The 23,022-nt window shown below is 43.4% G+C and overlaps 1 protein-coding gene across 2 annotated transcripts in view; it reads right to left on the reverse strand.

Annotated features, from left to right (window-relative positions):
- The window catches only part of LOC106572571 (ciliary neurotrophic factor receptor subunit alpha), a 329,676-nt gene that overhangs the window by 190,353 nt on the left and 116,301 nt on the right, over positions 1–23,022 (reverse strand). For both annotated transcript variants that reach the window (XM_045694243.2, XM_082957103.1), the window contains one exon: positions 11,278–11,356. In XM_045694243.2, the coding sequence (XP_045550199.2) occupies positions 11,278–11,356 (79 nt within the window). The remainder of the gene's footprint in view (positions 1–11,277; positions 11,357–23,022) is intronic.

Raw genomic sequence — 23,022 nt, forward strand, 5'->3', positions numbered from 1 at the left:
ACTGATAGAAGGGTTAGAGTTATACTGATAGAAGGGTTAGAGTTCTCCTGATAGAAGGGTTAGAGTTCTACTGATAGAAGGGTTAGAGTTCTACTGATAGAAGGGTTAGAGTTCTACTGATAGAAGGGTTAGAGTTCTACTGATAGAAGGGTTAGAGTTCTACTGATAGTTGGGTTAGAGTTATACTATAGGTTAGAGTTCTACTGATAGAAGGGTTAGAGTTCTACTGATAGAAGGGTTAAAGTTCTACTAATAGAAGGGTTAGAGTTCTATTGATAGAAGGGTTAGAGTTCTACTGATAGAAGGGTTAGAGTTCTACTGATAGTTGGGTTAGAGTTATACTATAGGTTAGAGTTCTACTGATAGAAGGGTTAGAGTTCTACTGATAGAAGGGTTAAAGTTCTACTAATAGAAGGGTTAGAGTTCTACTGATAGAAGGGTTAGAGTTCTACTGATAGAAGGGTTAGAGTTCTACTGATAGAAGGGTTAGAGTTATACTGATAGAAGAAGAGACTTGCTTTGGCCAAGAAACAAGAACAAAGGACATTAGAATGAAAATCAGTCTTTTGGTCTGATTAGTCCAAATAATGTTTTTGGTTCCAACTGTCGTGTCTTTGTGAAATGCAGAGCAGGTGAACAGATGATCTCTGCATGTGTGGTTCCCACCGTGAAGCAGGAGGAGGAGGTATGAATGTGTGTGGGTGCTTTCCTGGTGACACTGTCTATGATTTATTTAGAATTGAAGGCACACTTAACCAGCATGGCTACCACAGCATTCTGCAGCGATACGCCATCCCATCTGGTTTGGGCTTAGTGGGACTATCATTTGTTTTTCAACAGGACAATGACCCAACACACCTCCAGGCTGTGTAAGGGCTATTTGACCAAGAAGAGTGATGGATTTCTGCATCAGATGACATGTCACCTGGCCTCAACCCAATTGAGATGGTTTGGGATGAGTTGGACCGCAGAGCGAAGGAAAAGCAGCCAACAACTGCTCAGCATAAGTGGGAACTCCTACATAACTGTTGCAAAAGCATTCCTCATGAAGCTGGTTGAGAGAAAGCCAAAGGTGTGCAAAGCTGTCATCAAGGCAAAGGGTTGCTACTTTTGATTTGTTTAACACTTTTTCGATTACTACATGATTTCATAGATTTGATGCCTTCACTATTATTCTATAATGTAGAAAATAGTAAAAAATAAAGAAAAACCCTTAAATGAGTAGGTGTGTCCAAACTTTTGACTGGTACTGTATTCACATTTTCTTGGGGTCCCTCTCATTGGCTCAGCACCCATGGCACCCATTAAAACTCTGCCCCTGGTCCAAATTAAAGTGAAATGGTGCACAGAGGAAAGTTCTCAGATGCGTATCTCATTTGTGCACATTTCGAAGCATCCCAGGATTGTTGACGTAGTGTAATGCAAACACGTAAAAAATTATGTAAAAGGTATTGAAAACAATGGCGCTGATTTTGACCTGAAGCGAGTGCACATTCACATCTCATATACTGCCTGACTACAATAGTTTATCTTGATAAGTTAATAAATACATACTGTGTTCATTTTGGCATGTTTACCGTCCTACAATACCCAGCACAGTGTCATAGATCGCAGGTTAACTGATGACGAATTGGTAGCTAGATAGCTACCCACTAATAATGTGTTGCTAATGTTGGCCGTCTATCTTGCAAACCAACACTAGATTTAGGTGTTTTTCTTTTCTTGAAAAACTAGCTTGCTAGCTAGATTAATGTGATTCACATATAGCTAGCTGATAAGAACATACTCAAGAGAACAACTTCGGAGAATGAACTCAGAGCATAATTAACCTGTTGGGTCTAGGGGGCAGCATTTGCACGTCTGGATAAAAAAAATGTACCCGATTTAATCTGGTTACTAATCCTACCCAGTACCTAGAATATGCATATACTTATTATATATGGATAGAAAACACTCTAAAGTTTCTAAAACTGTTTGAATGGTGTCTGTGAGTATAACAGAACTCATTTGGCAGGCAAAACCCTGAGACATTTTCTGACAGGAAGTGGATACCTTATGTGTTGTATTGACTTTAAACCTATCCCATTGAAAAACACAGGGGCTTAGGAATATTTTGGCACTTCCTATTGCTTCCACTAGATGTCACCAGCCTTTACAAAGTGTTTTGAGTCTTCTGGAGGGAGATCTGACTGAACAAGAGCCATGGAACGATGATGTCCCATTAGACACCTGGCGCGCGAGTTCATGTTGGGTACCCTCGTTCCAATACGTTATAAAAGAGTATGCATTCGTCCACCTTGAATATTATTCATGTTCTGGTTAAAAAAGGCCCTAATGATTTATGCTATACAACGTTTGACATGTTTGAACGAACGGAAATATATTTTTTCCCCTCGTTCATGACGAGAAGTCCGGCTGGCTTACATCATGTGCTAACGAGACGGAGATTTTTGGACATAAATGATGAGCTTTTTTGAACAAAACTACATTCGTTATGGACCTGTGATACCTGGAAGTGACATCTGATGAAGAGAATCAAAGGTAATGGATTATTTACATAGTATTTTCGATTTTAGATCTCCCCAACATGACGTCTAGTCTGTATCGCAAAGCGTATTTTTCTGGGCGCAGTGCTCAGATTATTGCAAAGTGTGATTTCCCAGTAAGGTTATTTTTAAATCTGGCAAGTTGATTGCGTTCAAGAGATGTAAATCTATAATTCTTTAAATGACAATATAATATTTTACCAATGTTTTCTAATTTTAATTATTTAATTTGTGACGCTGACTTGACTGCCGGTTATTGGAGGGAAACGATTTCCTCAACATCAATGCCATAGTAAAACGCTGTTTTTGGATATAAATATGAACTTGATAGAACTAAAAATGCATGCATTGTCTAACATAATGTCCTAGAAGTGTCATCTGATGGAGATTGTAAAAGGTTAGTGCATAATTTTAGCTGGTTTTATGGTTTTGGTGACCCTGTCTTTGACTTGACAAAACATTACACACAACTCTTGTAAATGTACTGTCCTAACATACTCTAAATTTATGCTTTCGCCGTAAAACCTTTTTGAAATCGTAAAACGTGGTTAGATTAAGGAGATGTTTATCTTTCAAATGGTGTAAAATAGTTGTATTTTTGAAAAATTTGAATTTTGACATTTATTTGGATTCAAATTTGCCGCTCTTGAAATGCACCTGCTGTTGATGGAGTGCACCACGGGTGGCACGCTAGCGTCCCACCTAGCCCCAAGAGGTTAAGAATGCTTGCGCTTGCGTCCCACCTAGCCCATAGAGGTTAATCCCTGTTCACCCAGGACTGCGTGGTCACGAACCAAAACCATCATCAAGTTTGCTGACGACAAGAGTCAGAGACCTGGCAGTGTGTTACAAGGACAACAACCTCTCCCTGAATATCAGCAAGACAAAGGAGCTGATCGTGGACGACAGGATACGGAGGGCCAAGCACGCCCCATTCACATCAAAGTGGCTGTAGTGGAGCGTGTCGAGAGCTTTATGTTCTTTGTTGTCCACATCACAGGAATTATCATGGTCCAAACACACCAACAGACGTGTAGAGGGCACAACAACGCCTCTTCCCCCTTAGGAGGCTGAAAATAATCGTCATGGGCGCTCAGATTCTCAAAACGTTCTACAGCTTCACCATTGAGATCATCTTGACTGGCTGCAACACCGGCTGGTATGGCAACTTTCAGCATGCGACTGTAAGGCGCTACAGAGGGTAGTGTCTACACTGGGGCCGAGCTCCCTGCTAACCAGGACCTCTATACCAGACAGTTAGTCTAAACCTGTTGTTTACAAAGCGAGAGAGAGAGAGAAGAGAAAGAGAGAAGATAGAGAGAGAGAAGAGAAGAGAAGAGAAGAGAGAAGAGAAGAGAGAAGAGAAGAGAGAGAGAGAGAGAAGAGAGAGCGAGAGAGAGAGAATACATACACTACCATTCAAAGTTTGGGGTCACCTAGAAATGTCCTTGTTTTGAAAGAAAAGCAAACATTTTGGGCCATTAAAATAACATAAAATTGATCAGAAATACAGTGTAGACTAATGTTGTAAATTACTATTGTAGCTGGAAATGGCATATTTTTTATGGAATATCTACATAGGCGTACAGAGTCCCATTATCAGCAACCATCACTCCTGTGTTCCAATGGCACGTTGTGTTAGCTAATTCAAGTTTATCATTTTAAAATGCTAATTGATCATTAGAAAACCCTTATTTTAATGGACAAAATATTTGCTTTTCTTTCAAAAACAAGGACATTTTTCTAGTTAGCTGCCAAAACAGAGACATGTGACAATCTGTACAGCAGCACCATCTGTCTGTCACTGTGTTACCTCTAGTTACTGTGTAAGTATCATCCCCCTTGGCGTTTTACTATTTTGTTGCATTTTACAATCACAGAACAAGAGGCCGACTGGATGACTGGCTGACTGGTTGACTGGCTGTTACAGACACAGAAATAGAGGCAGACTGACCGATTGAATGTTACAATCACAGAAATAGAGGCAGACTGGCTGATTGAATGTTACAATCACAGAAATAGAGGCAGACTGGCTGATTGAATATTACAATAACAGAAATAGAGGCCGACTGTTTGACTAACTGACTGACTGACTGTTGCAGACACAATCACAGAAATACAGTGTCTTGCAAAAGTATTCATCCCCCTTGGCATTTTTTCCTATTTTGTTGCAAAACAACCTGCAATTTAAATTGATTTTTATTTGGATTTCATGTACTGGACATACACAAAATAGTCCAAACTGGTGAAGTGAAATGAAAAAAAGAACTTGTTTCATAAAATTAGAAGTAAAATAAAACGGAAATGTGGTACGTGCATATGTTTTCACCCCCATTTCTATGAAGCCCCTAAATAAGATCCGGTGCAACCAATTACCTTCAGAAGTCACACAATTAGTTTAATAAAGTCCACCTGTGTGCAATCAAAGTGTCACATGATCTGTCACATGATCTCAGTATATATACACCTGTTCTGAAAGGCCCCAGAGTCTGCAACACCACTAAGCAAGGGGCACCACCAAGCAAGCGACACCATGAAGACCAAGGAGCTCTCCAAACAGGTCAGGGACAAAGTTGTGAAGAATTACAGAACAGGGTTGGGTTATAAAAAAATATCAGAAACTTTGAACATCCCACGGAGCACCATTACATTCATTATTAAAAAATGGAAAGAATATGGCACCACAACAAACCTGCCAAGAGAGGGCCGCCCACCAAAACTCACAGACCAGGCAAGGAGGGCATTAATCAGAGCGGCAACAAAGAGACCAAAGATAACCCTGAAGGAGCTGCAAAGCTCCACAGCAGATATTGGATTATCTGTCCATAGGACCCCTTTAAGCCGTAAACTCCACAGAGCTGGGCTTTACGGAAGAGTGGCCAGAAAAAAGCCATTGCTTAAAGTTAAAAATAAGCAAACACATTTGGTATTCACCAATAGGTATGTGGGAGACTCCCCAACCATATGGAAGAAGGTACTCTGGTCAGATGAGACAAAAATGTAGATTTTTGGCCATCAAGGATAACGCTACGTCTTGCGCAAACCCAACACATCTCATCACCCCGAGAACAGCATCCCCACAGTGAAGCATGGTGGTGGCGGCAGCATCATGCTGTGGGGATGTTTTTCATTGGCAGGGACTGGGGAACTGGTCAGAATTGAAGGAATGATGGACAGCTGTCAACACAGAGACAGGTGACAATCTGTACAGTAGCACCATCTGTTTGTCACGGTGTTACCTCTACTTAGCTGCAAACACAGAGACAAGTGACAATCTGTACAGTAGCACCATCTGTTTGTCACGGTGTTACCTCTAGTTAGCTGCCAACACAGAGACAGACAGACACACACACACTCCTAGCCTGGAGTGCTCAGAAGCACCCTAGCAATCTAAGCTCTCCCTTCCACCCTCCATCCCTTGCTACTCCTCTCATCCTATATCTGTGTTTGACCTTGTTTTTATTTTATTTTTATTTCACCTTGATTTAACCTGATAGGCTAGTTGAGAACAAGTTCTCATTTACAACTGCGACCTGGTCAAGATAAAGCAAAGCAGTGCAACACAATCAAAAACACAGAGTTACACGTGGAATAAGCAAGCGTACAGTCAATAACACAATAGGAAAAAGAAAGTCTATATACAGTGTGTGCAAACGGCGTGAGGAGGTAAGACAATAAATAGGCCATAGTAGCAAGTAATTACAATTTAGCAAATGAACACTGGAGTGATAGATGTGCAGATGATGATGTGCAAGTAGAAATACTGGTGTGCAAAAGAGCAGCAGAGTAAATCAAAACAATATGGGGATGAGGTAGGTAGATTAGGTGGGCTATTTACAGATCGGCTATGTACAACTGCAGCGTTTGGTTAGCTGCTCGAATAGCTGATGTTTAAAGTTAGTGAGGGAAATATAAGTTTCCAGCTTCAGCGATTTTTGCAATTCGTTCCAGTCATTGGCAGCAGAGAACTGGAAGGAAAGGCGGCCAAAGGAGGTGTTGGCTTTGGGGATGACCAGTGAGATATACCTGCTGGAACGTGTGCTACGGGTGGGTGTTGTTATCATGACCAGTGAGCTGAGATAAGGCGAATATGTCGCGAGGGCCAGCGGACTACAGCATACAGTCGTGGCCAAAAGTTTTGAGAATGACACAAATATTAATTTTCACAAAGTCTGCTGCCTCAGTTTGTATGATGGCAATTTTCAAATACTCCAGAATGTAATGAAGAGTGATCAGATGAATTGCAAAGTCCATTTTTGCCATGCAAATTAACCTGTTATGGCTAGGGGGCAGTATTTTCGCGGACGGATAAGAAACGTACCCGATTTAATCTGATTAGTACTCCTGCCCAGAAACTAGAATATGCATATAATTATTAGCTTTGGATAGAAAACACTCCAAAGTTTCTAAAACTGTTTGAATGGTGTCTGTGAGTATAACAGAACTCATTTGGCAGGCCAAAACCTGAGAAGATTCTGTACAGGAAGTACCCTGTCTGACCATTTCTTGGCCTTGTTGATTATCTCTATCAATTACAGGGGTTCTCTGCTCTTACGTGACACTTTCTACGGCTCACATGGACTCTCAGAAGGCGGCAAAATGCTGAATCGTGGCTTTGCAGGCTCTGGCTGAAACAAAGTAGCGCGTTTGGGTAGTGGCTGGTTACAGTACTGTGAGAATCAGGCTCGTGCCCGCGTCGACCGAAAGCTTTGTTTTCTTTCCTCTGTTTAGCTAAATGGAGATTCCCGGTCGGAATATTATCGCTTTTTTACGAGAAAAATGGCATAAAAATTGATTTTAAACAGCGGTTGACATGCTTCAAAGTACGGTAATGGAATATTTAGAAATCTTTTGTCACGAATTGCGCCATGCTCGCGACCCTGATTTACCATTCGGATAGTGTCTGGAACGCACGAACAAAACGCCGCTATTTGGATATAACGATGGATTATTTTGGACCAAACCAACATTTGTTATTGAAGTAGCAGTCCTGGGAGTGCATTCTGACGAAGACAACAAAGGTAATCAAACTTTTGTAATAGTAAATCGGAGTTTGATCAGGGCTAAACTTGGTCGGTGTCTAAATGGCTAGCCGTGATGGCTGGGCTATCTACTGAGAATATTGCAAAATGTGCTTTCACCGAAAAGCTATTTTAAAATCGGACATATCGAGTGCATAGAGGAGTTCTGTATCTATAATTCTTAAAATAATTGTTATGTTTTTTGTGAACGTTTATCGTGAGTAATTTAGTAAATTCACCGGATGTTTGCGGGGGGTATGCTAGTTCTGAACGTCACATGCTAATGTAAAAAAGCTGGTTTTTGATATAAATATGAACTTGATTGAACAAAACATGCATGCATTGTATAACATAATGTCCTAGGGTTGTCATCTGATGAAGATCATCAAAGGTTAGTGCTGCATTTAGCTGTGGTTTTGTTTTTTGTGACATTATATGCTAGCTTGAAAAATGGGTGTCTGATTATTTCTGGCTGGGTACTCTGCTGACATAATCTAATGTTTTGCTTTCGCTGTAAAGCCTTTTTGAAATCGGATAGTGTGGTTAGATTAACGAGAGTCTTGTCTTTAAAATGCTGTAAAATAGTCATATGTTTGAAAAATTGAAGCTTTCGGATTTTAGAGGAATTTGTATTTCGCGCCACGCCCATCTTTGGATATTGGAGCAGGTGTTCCGCTAGCGGAACGTCTAGATGTAAGAGGTTAACTGAATCCCCCCAAAAACATTTCCACTGCATTTCAGCCCTGCCACAAAAGGACCAGCTGACATCATGTCAGTGATTCTATCGTTAACACAGGTGTGAGTGTTTACGAGGACAAGGCTGGAGATCATCTGTCATGCTGATTGAGTTCGAATAACAGACTGGAAGCTTCAAAAGGAGGGGGGTGCTTGGAATCATTGTTCTTCTTCTGTCATTCATGGTTACCTGCAAGGAAACACGTGCCATCATCATTGCTTTGCACAAAAATGGCTTCACAGGCAAGGATATTGCTGCCAATAAGATTGCACCTAAATCAACCATTTATCGGATCATCAAGAACTTCAAGGAGAGTGGTTCAATTGTTGTGAAGAAGGCTTCAGGGCACCCAAGAAAGTCCAACAAGCGCCAGGACCATCTCCCAGAGTTGATTCAGCTGCGGGATCGGGGCACCACCAGTACAGAGCTTGCTCAGGAATGGCAGCAGGCAGGTGTGAGTGCATTTGCACGCACAGTGAGGCGAAGACTTCTGGAGGATGGCCTGGTGTCAAGAAGGGCAGCAGAGAAGCTACTTCTCTCCAGGAAAAACATCAGGGACAGACTGATATTCTGCAAAAGGTACAGGGATTGGACTGCTGAGGACTGGGGTAAAGTAATTTTCTCTGACGAATCCCCTTTTACGATTGTTTGCGGCATCCGTAAAAAAGCTTGTCTGGAGAAGACAAGGTGAGCGCTACCATCAATCCCGTGTGTCATGCCAACAGTAAAGCATCCTGAGACCATTCATGTGTGGGGTTGCTTCTCAGCCAAGGGAGTGGGCTCACTCACAATTGTGCCTAAGAACACAGCCATGAATAAAGAATGGTACCAACACATCCTCCGAGAGCAACTTCTCCCAACCATCCAGGAACAGTTTGGTGACGAACAATGCCTTTTCCAGCATGATGGAGCACCTTGCCATAAGGCAAAAGTGATAACTAAGTGGCTCAGGGAACAAAACATCGATATTTTGGGTCCATGGCCAGGAAACTCCTCAGACCTTAATCCCATTGAGAACTTGTGGTCAATCCTCAAGAGGCGTGTGGACAAACAAAAACCCACAAAGTCTGACAAACTCCAAGCATTGATTATGCAAGAGTGGGCTGCCATCAGTCAGGATGTGGCCCAGAAGTTAATTGACAGCATGCCAGGGTGGATTGCAGAGGTCTTGAAAAAGAAGGGTCAACACCGAAAATATTGACTCTTTGCATCAAATTCATGTAATTGTCAATAAAAGCCTTTGACACTTATGAAATGCTTGTAATTATACCTCAGTATTGCATAGCAACATCTGACAAAAATATCTAAAGAAACTGAAGCAGCAAACTTTGTGGAAATTAATATGTGTGTCATTCTCAAAACGTTTGGCCACAACTGTTCAGGTCGCAGTGGTGGGTGGTATATGGTGCTTTGGTGACAAAACGGATGCCACTGTGATAGACTGCATCCAGTTTGCTGAGTAAAGTGTTGGAGGCTATTTTGTAAATGGCATCGCCGAAGTCGAGGATCGGTAAGATAGTCAGTTTTACTAAGGTAAGTTTGGTGACGTGAGTGAAGGAGGCTTTGTTGCGAAATAAAAAGCTGATTCTAGATTTAATTTTGGATCGGAGATGTTTAATATGAGTCTGGAAGGAGAGTTTACAGTCTAGCCAGACACCCAGGTATTTGTAGTTGTCCACATATTCTAAGTCAGAACCGTCCAGAGTAGTGATGCTGGTCGGGCGGGCGGGCGGGTGGAGGCAGCGAACGGTTGAAAAGCATGCATTTAGTTTTACTAGCATTTACTCGTGACAGAGGAGACAGTCCTCTGCTGCTCAGAGGGGAGAGAGGAGGGAGGAGAGAGGAATGGAGGAGGGGAGAGAGGAGGGGAGAGAGGAATGGAGGAGGGGAGAGAGGAGGGGAGAGAGGAATGGAGGAGGGGAGAGAGGAGGGGAGAGAGGAATGGAGGAGGGGAGAGAGGAGGGCCTCTGAGGTCAGGTGACAGAGAGAGCAGGCTCTGAGCTCTGAGAACACAATACACTATGTTCTGATCCAAATGGAGACCGAAGGACAGAACCAAAGAGAAGGGACAACAACAACACTGACAACATCAACAACAACAATGCTGACAACAACAACAACAATGACGCTGACAACAACAACACTGTCAACAACAACAACACTGTCAACAACAACAATACTGACAACATCAACAACAACAATGCTGCCAACAACAATCAACAAGAATGACGCTGACAAGAAGAACAACACTAACAACAACAACACTGACAACAACAACAACACTGACAAACAGCAACACTGACAGCAACAACAACACTGACAACAACACTGATAACAACACTGACAACAACAACACTGACAACAACAACAACACTGACAACAACACTGACAACAACACTGACAACAACAACAACACTGACAACAACACTGACAACAACACTGACAACAACAACAACACTGACAACAACACTGACAACAACACTGACAACAACACTGACAACAACAACAACACTGACAACAACACTGACAACAACAACACTGACAACAACACTGACAACAACACTGACAACAACAACAACACTGACAACAACAACACCACTGACAACAACACTGACAACAACACTGACAACAACAACAACACTGACAACAACAACAACACTGACAACAACAACGCTGACAACAACACTGACAACAACAACAACACTGACAACAACAACGCTGACAACATCAACAACAACAATAACGAGTCCATATGCAACATGGTTGTTATATAATATATATCTCATCAATAGACAGACAGGTAGGGTAAAAGCAGTGGTATAGATGGGTAGATAGATAGATAGATAGATAGATAGATAGATAGATAGATAGATAGATAGATAGATAGATAGATAGATAGATAGATAGATAGATAGATAGATAGATAGATAGATAGATAGATAGATAGATGTAGTAGGAGTGTGTTGGTTCTTACCTGTCTGGTTGCGTCTCTGCGCGTACGCCACCACGGCAGCTAGCACCACACAGCACAGCAGCGTTACCGTGTTGGCCATCTGGAGACAGAGACACAGAGGAGCATGTCAGAGTCCTGCTGGGTCAGTCTGGAGGGAGACGGTTAGCGCCTCAGAGCTGAAGGAGAGGCTTTCCCCGTCTCTGTTTCCTTTTACTATCACTCTTGCTCTGCTTCTCACTCTCTCTCTCTCTCTCTCTCTCTCTCTCTCTCTCTCTCTGTCACTATCTCTCTGCCTCTATCTCCCCTCTTTGCCTTGCTCACTCAATCTAACTCTCTCTGCTTCTCTCGCGCTCTCTCTCTCTCAATTCAATTAAAATTTAAGGGGCTTTATTGGCATGGGAAAAATATGTTTACATTGCCAAAGCAAGTGAAATAGATACTAATGTCTCTCTCTCTCTCCCCTCTCTCTCTCTCTCTCTCTCTCTCTCTCTCTCTCTCTCTCTCTCCTCTCTCTCAGTCCCTGTTTGTCCGTCCTCCTTCCCATGCATTGTTCAGCTAATCTGTGGGAGGGCCATCCCCAGGCAGGGCGAGGCAGCAGCAGCTCTTAAAGGGCCAGCAGGCAGCCTGTAGGCAGTGGTAGAAAAATGACCCAGTTGTCATACTGAGTAAAAGTAAAGATAACTTACTAGAAAATGAGTCAAGTAAAAGTGAAAGTCACCCAGTAAAATATAACTTCAGTAATACTCTAAACGTATTTGGTTTTAAATACACTGAAGTATCAAAAGTAAAAGTAAGATTGACCCAGTGTTGTCCGGATTTGGCATGGGACGGCCGTCACTGTAAATACTAATTCGTTCTTAACTGACTTGCCTATTTAAAAAAGGTTGAATAAAAAATTTAAAAATTTAAATAAAAATGGTGTATAGTGATTCCGCCAGATCAGAGGCAGGAAGGATGACCACCCCACATCTCCCCACGTCTCCCCTCCCCACATCTCCCCACATCTCCCCTCCCCACATCTCCCCTCATCACCCCACATCTCCCCACATCTCCCCTCCCCACATCTCCCCTCATCACCCCACATCTCCCCACATCTCCCCTCCCCACATCTCCCCTCCCCACATCTCCCCTCATCAACCCACATCTCCCCACATCTCCCCACATCTCCCCTCCCCACATATCCCCTCCAATCATCTCCCCACATCTCCCCTCCCCACATCTCCCCTCATCACCCCACATCACCCCACATCTCCCCACATCTCCCCTCCCCACATCTCCCCTCATCACCCCTCATCACCCCACATCTCCCCTCCCCACATCTCCCCTCATGTCCCCACATCACCCCACATCTCCCCACATCTCCCCTCCCCACATCTCCCCACATCTCCCCACATCTCCCCTCCCTACATCACCCCACATCTCCCCTCATATCCCCTCCCCACATCTCCCCTCCCTACATCACCCCACATCTCCCCTCCCCACATCTACCCTCATCTCCCCACATCTCCCCACATCTCCCCTCCCCACATCTCCCCACATCTCCCCTCATCTCCCCTCATCTCCCCTCATCTCCCCTCCCCACATCTCCCCACATCTCCCCTCATCTCCCCTCCCCACCCCACATCTCCCCACCCCACATCTCCACCCATCTCCCCACATCTCCCCTCCCCACATCACCCCACATCTCCCCTCATCACCCCACATCTCCCCACATCTCCCCTCCCCACATCTCCCCTCCCCTCATCTCCCCTCATCTCCCCTCATCTCCCCACATCTCCCCTCATCTCCCCTCATCTCCCCACATCTCCCCTCCCCACATCTCCCCTCCCCACATCTCCCCACATCTCCCCTCCCCACATCTCCCCACATCTCCCCTCATCTCCCCTCCCCACATCTCCCCACATCTCCCCACATCTCCCCTCATCTCCCCTCCCCACCCCTCATCTCCCCTCCCCACATCTCCCCACGTCTCCGCTCCCCACATCTCCCCTCCCCACATCTCCCCACATCTCCCCTCCCCACATCTCCCCACATCTCCCCTCCCCACATCTCCCCACATCTCCCCTCCCCACATCTCCCCACATCTCCCCACATCTCCCCTCATCTCCCCACATCTCCCCTCATCTCCCCACATCTCCCCTCCCCACATCTCCCCTCATCTCCCCACATCTCCCCTCATCTCCCCACATCTCCCCTCCCCACATCTCCCCTCCCCACATCACCCCACATCTCCCCTCATCACCCCACATCTCCCCTCCCCACATCTCCCCTCCCCACATCACCCCACATCTCCCCTCATCTCCCCACATCTCCCCACATCTCCCCTCCCCACATCTCCCCTCATCACCCCACATCTCCCCACATCTCCCCACATCTCCCCTCCCCACATCTCCCCTCCCTACATCTCCCCTCCCCACATCTCCCCTCCCCTCATCTCCCCTCCCCTCATCTCCCCACATCTCCCCTCATCTCCCCACATCGCCCCTCCCCACATCTCCCCTCATCTCCCCACATCTCCCCTCATCTCCCTACATCTCCCCTCCCCAAATCTCCCCACCCCACATCTCCCCTCCCCACATCTCCCCACCGCACAGCTCCCCAAATCTCCCCACCCCACATCTCCACCCATCTCCTCTCCACCCATCTCCTCTCCACACATCTCCTCTCCCTACATCACCTCACATATTTAATCGCTATTTGTGAATTTATGAAACCTGTACTGATGGAGAATTTGGGCGCCATCCTCAAACAATCACATGGCATGCTATCGCTGTAATGGCTACTGTAAATCGGACAGTGCAGATAGATTAACAAGAATGTAAGCTTTCAATTGATATAAGACACTATGTACCTAAATGTTTAATATCCAGAATTTGAATGATTATTTATTTGAATTGCACGCCATCCAGTTTCACCTAGAATATGTCCCACTAGCGGGACGCCTAGCCCAACCAGGATGAAAAGCTCTCTCATAGACACAGCTCTCTCATAGACACAGCTCTCTCAAAGACACAGCTCTCTCATGAAGACACAGCTCTCTCATAGACACAGCTCTCTCATGAAGACACAGCTCTCTCATAAAGACACAGCTCTCTCATGAAGACACAGCTCTCTCATGAAGACACAGCTCTCTCATAAAGACACAGCTCTCTCATAAAGACACAGCTCTCTCATGAAGACACAGCTCTCTCATGAAGACACAGCTCTCTCATAGACACAGATCTCTCATAGACACAGCTCTCTCATAAAGACACAGCTCTCTCATAAAGACACAGCTCTCTCATGAAGACACAGCTCTCTCATAAAGACACAGCTCTCACATAAAGATGCAGCTCTCTCATAAAGACACAACTCTCTCATAAAGACACAGCTCTCTCATGAAGACACAGCTCTCTCATGGACACAGCTCTCTCATAAAGACACAGCTCTCTCAAAAAGACCCAACTCTCTCATAAAGACACAGCTCTCTCATGGACACAGCTCTCTCATAGACACAGCTCTCTCATAGACACAGCTATCTCATAAAGACCCAACTCTCATAAATACACAGCTCTCTCATGAAGACACAGCTCTCTCATGAAGATACAGCTCTCTCATAAAGACCCAACTCTCTCATAAAGACACAGCTCTCTCATAAAGACACAGCTCTCTCATAAAGACACAGCTCTCTCATAGACACAGCTCTCTCATAAAGACACAGCTCTCTCACGAAGACACAGCTCTCTCATAAAGACACAGCTCTCTCATAAAGACACAGCTCTCTCAAGAAGACACAGCTCTCTCATGAAGACACAGCTCTCACATAAAGACACAGCTCTCTCAAGAAGACACAGCTCTCTCATGAAGACACAGCTCTCACATAAAGACACAGCTCTCTCAAGAAGACACAGCTCTTTCATAAAGACACAGCTCTCTCATAAAGACACAGCTCTCTCATAGACACAGCTCTTTCATAAAGACACAGCTCTCTCATAGACACAGCTCTCTCATAGACACAGCTCTTTCATAAAGACACAGCTCTCTCATAAAGACACAGCTCTTTCATAAAGACACAGCTCTCTCATAAAGACACAGCTCTCTCATAGACACAGCTCTTAACTAATGACACAACTCTCTCATAAAGACACAGCTCTCTCATAGACACAGCTCTCTCATAGACACAGCTCTCTCATAAAGACACAGCTCTCTCATAAAGACACAGCTCTCTCATAGACACAGCTCTTTCATAAAGACACAGCTCTCTCATAGACACAGCTCTTAACTAATGACACAACTCGTTCCTAGTGCTTTCTTTCTTTAATCAGTTCTTCCTTTGAAGCTTTGAAAGGACGAGTAACAACATCCTATCTGAAGGTCGAATTATCAATCTGTTGCTTTTCGAACTGGTGGGAGGTTGTTCAACATTAAATAACCATTTCATTTTCCATTTTAAGTTTCTTTATTGTATATTTAGATGACATTTAGTAAAAGCAAAATGAATTGCTTGTCCCCAGTGAATTCACACAAAACAGAGAGAGAATGTAAACAGATGTAAGAATAATAGCAATGTGTCTCTTTGAGTGATGTTCAACCATGACTCCTAGTTTTCCATTACAATGAGTTATAGACTGCTGAGATGTCCACACCATACAGAACTGTAGGAAAAACAAAACCATAGCTGGTTTGACTGTGGAACTGGTCTCACACTGAGTGTACAAAACATTAAGAACACCTTCCTAATACTGAGTGGCACCAACTTTTGCCCTCAGAGGAGCATCAATTCATCAGGGCATGGACTGTACAAGGTGACAAAATCGTTCCACAGGGATGCTGGTCCATGTTGACTCCAGGGATGCTGGTCCATGTTGACTCCAGGGATGCTGGCCCATGTTGACTCCAGGGATGCTGGTCCATGTTGACTCCAGGGATGCTGGTCCATGTTGACTCCAGGGATGCTGGCCCATGTTGACTCCAGGGATGCTGGTCCATGTTGACTCCAGGGATGCTGGCCCATGTTGACTCCAGGGATGCTGGTCCATGTTGACTCCAGGGATGCTGGCCCATGTTGACTCCAGGGATGCTGGTCCATGTTGACTCCAGGGATGCTGGTCCATGTTGACTCCAGGGATGCTGGCCCATGTTGACTCCAGGGATGCTGGTCCATGTTGACTCCAGGGATGCTGGTCCATGTTGACTTCAGGGATGCTGGCCCATGTTGACTCCAATGCTTCCCACAGTTGGCTGGATGTCCTTTGGGTGGTGGACCATTCTTGAAACACACTGGGAAACTGTTGAGTGTGAAAAACCCAGCAGCGTTGCAGTTATTGACACAAACCGGTGCGCCTGGCACCTACTACCAAACCCCGTTCAAAGGCACATAAATATTTTGTCTTGCCCCTTCACCCTCTGAATGGCACACAGACACAATCCATGTCTCAATTGTCTCAAGGCTTAAAAATCCTTCTTTAACCCGTCTCCTCCCCTTCATCTACACTTATTGAAGTGGATTTAATAAGGGATCACAGATTTCACCTGGATTCACCTGGTCAGTCTATGTCATGGAAAGAGCAGATGTTCCTAATGTTTTGTCCACTCAGTGTCTATACAACTAAGGAAGATGTTGTTTTTGTTATTGAGATTGACATGGCTGCAGTGGACCCTTAAAGGAGCTCTCCCTCAATGTAACAGCTCTGAAGTTCTTCCTTTCTCTGTTCTTCTTCTCTTTAGGTTGTAACATTGGCATTCCTTTCCTTGCCGTATTCAGTGACACTCAATATGTATTGTTTGCTGTTGTTTGGTTTTAATCCTCAATTCCCACATTTCCCCATTATTTGATAAATGAAAAACCTTTGGTTCAGGTGGTCAGGCTGTTCGTCAGGGGAAGTGGTGACGGGATGAGAGTAGCAGCCTGAGAGCAGAGCAGAGCGTTAAAACTACATGTTGTTTCCTTCTCCCAGACAGGTGTAGAATTGGTTATTTCCGGTGTAATAGTGTTTCCCTAAAGGAGCTTTGTTTTCTCCGTCTACTAATACTGACCTGGTGGTCCACATCAGCAGTGATCCTCAGTATTGTTAGTTTGTTGTTGTGTCATTTATTAACATCACTTTTTTTTTTATCGATAATATCACACTTCCTGTGGTTCTACCTCTTCTTTCTGATTGGCTGACTGGTGCTTCTCTCTGATTGGTGTGTTTCAGGTGGAGTTGTCAGACAGTACGGCCCACACCATAACGGATGGTGCTTCTTGTCGGACAACAAAACAACACGAAGCAGTTTAAAGGCCCAGTGCAGTCAAAAACATGATTTCCTAAGTTTTATATATATTTCCACACTTTGAAATTGTGAAAATTATGATAATTCCCTTTTAGTATAAGATCTGTTTGAAAAAGCCGCCTGAAAGTTCAGCCTGTTTTGGTGGGATGGAGTTTTGGCCTTCCATGGTATTTGTATTTGTATTTATTATGGATCCCCATTAGCAGGTGCCTTAATTTTGTCAGACCCCAGGAAGAGTAGCTGCCTCCTTGGGAATCCATAATAAATACAATACAAATATTATTCTGGAGTCCAGCAAAATTAAGGCAGAAATACAAAAAAAAAAAAAAAAATTACAATACATTCACAGACTGTGTGCCCTCAGGCCCCTACTCCACCACTACCACAAATCTACAGTACAAAATCCATGTGTGTGTGTGTGTGTGTGTGTGTGTGTGTGTGTGTGTGTGTGTGTGTGTGTGTGTGTGTGTGTGTGTGTGTGTGTGTGTGTGTGTGTCTCTTCCCAGTCCCCGCTGTTCCATAAGGTTTATTTGTATCTGTTTTTAAATCTGATTCTACTGCTGCATCAGTTACCTGATGTGGAATAGAGTTCCATGTAGTCATGGCTCTATGTAGTACTGTGCTCCTCCCATAGTCTGTTCTGGACTTGGGGACTGTGAAGAGACCTCTGGTGGCATGTCTTGTGGGGTATGTATGGGTGTCTGAGCTGTGTGCCAGTAGTTTAAACAGACCTCTGGTGGCATGTCTTGTGGGGTATGGATGGGTGTCTGAGCTGTGTACCAGTAGTTTAAACAGACCTCTGGTGGCATGTCTTGTGGGGTATGGATGGGTGTCTGAGCTGTGTGCCAGTAGTTTAGACAGACAGCCTTGTGCATTCAACATGTCAATCAATACCTCTCATAAATACAAATAGTGATGAAGTCAATCTCCTCCACTTTCAGCCAGGAGAGATTGACATGCATATTATTAATATTAGCTCTCTGTATACATTCAAGGGCCAGCCGTGCTGCCTTGTTCTGAACCAATTGCAATTATCCTAAGTCCTTTTTTGTGGCACCTGACCACACGACTGAACAGTAATCAAGATGTGACAAAACTAGGGCCTGTAGGGGCTTTACTATTCTTGGGTAGCTGAATGACTTTAGCTTCCCTCCAGGCCTGAGGGCAACACACTCTCTTAGACTGAAGATGGCAAATAGAAGTGGCAATACCGTCTGCTATCATCCTCAGTAACTTTCTATCTGTATTGTCAGACCCCGGTGGCTTGTCATTGTTGATAGAAAACAATACATTCTTCCCCTCTTCCACACGCACTTCAAAATTACAAGCTTTTTATTATCATTAAGCTCCTCATTACACATAACAGACCAGTAAATATTTGTTACTTCTTCAACATAACCTGGTAGGTTGACTGATAATCCACTATCCTCATCCACTATCATCCTCATCCACTATCATCATCCACTATCATCATCCACTATCATCCTCAGTAACTTTCTATCTGTATTGTCAGACCCCGGTGGCTTGTCATTGTTGATAGAAAACAATACATTCTTCCCCTCTTCCACACTGACTTTACGGAATTCAAAATTACAATGCTTGTCTTTCATAATTGGGTCAGATATTATTGGATGTGTAGTGTTTGCATTTATTGCTGACATGTAATTTCTAAATATGCTAATCTTGCCAATAAAAACATAATTAAAGTAGTTGGTAATATCAGTGGGTTTTGTAATGAATGAGCCATCTGATTCAATGAATGATGGAGCTGAGTTTGCCTTTTTTCCCAAAATGTTAAAAGCTTTTTTTCATTCTTTATATAATTTACATTTGTTTCACAGTTTCTTCTTCTTTTTATTCAGTTTTAGTCACATGATTTCTCAATTTGCAGTACGTTTCCCAATCGGTTGTGCAGCCAGACTTATTTGCCATTCCTTTCATCCCTCTCAACCAATGTTTAATTCCTCATCAATCCACGGGGATTTAACAGCTTTTACAGTCATTTTCTTAATGAGTGCTTATTAGTAACTGGGATAAGTAGTTTCATAAATGTGTCAAGCACAGCGTCTGGTTGCTCCTCATTACACACCACAGATAGACAAATATTCTTCACATCATCAACATATGAATCACTACAAAACTTACTGTATGACCTCTTATACACGATATTAGGCCCAGCCTTTGGAACGTTGGTTTTCCTAGATATGGCTGCTATATTGTGATCACTACATCCTATGGATTTGTATACCGTTTTAGAGCAGATTTCTGCAGCATTAGTAAAGATGTGATCAATACATGTTGATGATTTCATTCCTGTGCTGTATGTAACTACCCTGGTAGGTTGATTAATAACCTGAACCAGGTTGCAGGCACTGGTTACAGTTTGAAGCTTTTTCATGAGTGGGCAGCTTCATGAAAGCCAGTCAATATTTAAATCACCAAGAAAATATACCTCTCTGTTGATATCACAGACATTATCAAGCATTTCACACATGTTATCCAGATACTGACTGTTAGCACTTCGTGGTCTATAGCAGCTTCCCACCAGAATGGTGACAACACCAGGCGGTAAATTAGTTAATTGACCAATAAGAAAGAGAGTTCCTCTCTGCCAATAACAGCTAGTTTTCAGTTCTCCAGTCCTCACTCAGACCACTCCCAGACAGTTCAGCTAAATTATTGCTTGAGAAGTTGCTCTTTGCTAAGAAGCTATTTTTGTTTCTTTTTGACCATTTTAACTGAAGAAAAAAAAACACACTGTAAGGTACTTATTTGTTGATTTGATATTGAGCTAAAAATGTCTGCATTAGACCTTTAAAGAGATGGAGATTAAATTAAATATTGTTCTGACTTTTCTTGAATTGAAACTGTTCTGTTTATGTAAAAGCAACGAAGAGAGACAGAGTATTTCAAAATATAAATTATAAGTAAAAAAAGCTACTTCTATTTTAGTTTGATGTTTGGCAGATAATACCGATTCAAACTACTTCCAGGTATCACTACAGTTCCCATAATACTATAATGATAGGATCTCATCCAGTCTGCAGAAGGAACTGGCTTCACGGAGCCATATGAAACAGACCAGGTGTACTGGCTTTCTAATGCCTGCGTCGACTATGGTCTGTTTTGCCTGAATTGTGTTCCAAATGCCCTATTTGGTGAATTACTGGCTCTGGATCCCCATTAGTTCCTGCCAAGGCAGCAGCTACTCTTCCTGGGGTTTATTATGGATCCCCATTAGTTCCTGCCAAGGCAGCAGCTACTCTTCCTGGGGTTTATTATGGATCTCCATTAGTTCCTGCCAAGGCAGCAGCTACTCTTCCTGGGGTTTATTATGGATCCCCATTAGTTCCTGCCAAGGCAGCAGCTACTCTTCCTGGGGTTTATTATGGATCCCCATTAGTTCCTGCCAAGGCAGCAGCTACTCTTCCTGGGGTTTATTATGGATCCCCATTAGTTCCTGCCAAGGCAGCAGCTACTCTTCCTGGGGTTTATTATGGATCCCCATTAGTTCCTGCCAAGGCAGCAGCTACTCTTCCTGGGGTTTATTATGGATCCCCATTAGTTCCTGCCAAGGCAGCAGCTACTCTTCCTGGGGTTTATTATGGATCCCCATTAGTTCCTGCCAAGGCAGCAGCTACTCTTCCTGGGGTTTATTATGGATCCCCATTAGTTCCTGCCAAGGTAGCAGCTACTCTTCCTGGGGTTTATTATGGATCCCCATTAGTTCCTGCCAAGGCAGCAGCTACTCTTCCTGGGGTTTATTATGGATCCCCATTAGTTCCTGCCAAGGCAACAGCTACTCTTCCTGGGGTCTAGCAAAATGAAAGCAGTTATATACAATTAAAAAAATTACATGACATTACACTTTTCACAATACATTTAGTGTGTTACCTCAGACCACTACTCTACTACCACATATCTACAACACATTTAGTGTGTTACCTCAGACCACAACTACCACATATCTACAATACATGTAGTGTGTTACCTCAGACCACATATCTACAATACATTTAGTGTGTTACCTCAGACCACATATCTACAATACATGTAGTGTGTTAACTCAGACCACTACTACCACATATCTACAATACATTTAGTGTGTTACCTCAGACCACTACTCTACTACCACATATCTACAACACATTTAGTGTGTTACCTCAGACCACATATCTACAATACATGTAGTGTGTTACCTCAGACCACTACTACCACATATCTACAATACAACATCAAGAGTGTCATGGTGATTTATTTAATATATCTAGAAGTTTGTGTTTGTATATCTAGGTGATCCCTCAGTCTGCTCTTTAAAATGTCTATCTGCCCAAATGGCCCCTTCTTCCCCACTTAGTGCACTACTTTAGACCAGGTCCTATAGGGTGTTGTGGACTACTTTTGACCAGGGCCTATAGGGTGTAGTGCACTATATAGGGAAAAGGGTGCCATTTAGGAGACAATGTCTGTCTCTCTCACTTTCTCTGTCTCTGTCTCCCTCTCTCTCTCTCTGTCTCTCTGTCAAGCTATACGACGTGGCATTTATCCCATCATAGCAGTAACAACACCCTAGATATGTGACAGCTGAGGATCTGTCACAAAATGCAGGCTCAGGGTTATCTCCTTCTCATTATAACATCTCCACTAAGAGTCATCGTCCAGATATTTATTCATTCCTTATGTCTCCTAGATACTGAATAGGTCAAATCAAATCAAAGTTTATTTGTCACGTGCGCCGAATACAACAGGTGTAGAACTTACAGTGAAATGTTTACTTACAGGCTCTAACCAATAGTGCAAAAAAGGTATTAGGTGAACAATAGGTAGGTAAAGAAATAAAACAACAGTAAAAAGACAGGCTATATACAGTAGAGAGGCTATATACAGTAGAGAGGCTACATACAGTAGAGAGGTTATATACAGTAGAGAGGCTATATACAGTAGAGGCTATATACAGTAGAGAGGTTATATACAGTAGAGAGGTTATATACAGTAGAGAGGCTATATACAGTAGAGAGGCTATATACAGTAGTGAGGCTATATACAGTAGAGGCTATATACAGTAGAGAGGCTATATACAGTAGAGAGGCTATATACAGTAGAGAGGCTATATACAGTAGAGAGGCTATATACAGTAGAGAGGCTATAAACAGTAGAGAAGTTATATACAGTAGAGAGGCTATATACAGTAGAGAGGCTATATACAGACACCGGTTAGTCAGGCTGATTGAGGTAGTATGTACATGTAGATATGGTTAAAGTGACTATGCATATATGATGAACAGAGAGTAACAGTAGCGTAAAAGAGGGGTTGGCGGGTGGCAGGACACAATGCAGATAGCCTGGTTAGCCAATGGGCGGGAGCACTGGTTGATCGGCCCAATTGAGGTAGTATGTAAATGAATATATAGTTAAAGTGACTATGTATATATGATAAACAGAGAGTAGCAGCAGCATAAAAAGAGGGGTTGGGGGGGGGCACAATGCAAATAGTCCGGGTAATCATTTGATTAC

The sequence above is a fragment of the Salmo salar genome, chromosome 01 (assembly GCF_965601325.2).
Source record: "Salmo salar chromosome 01, fSalSal1, whole genome shotgun sequence".
NCBI lineage: Eukaryota > Metazoa > Chordata > Actinopteri > Salmoniformes > Salmonidae > Salmo > Salmo salar.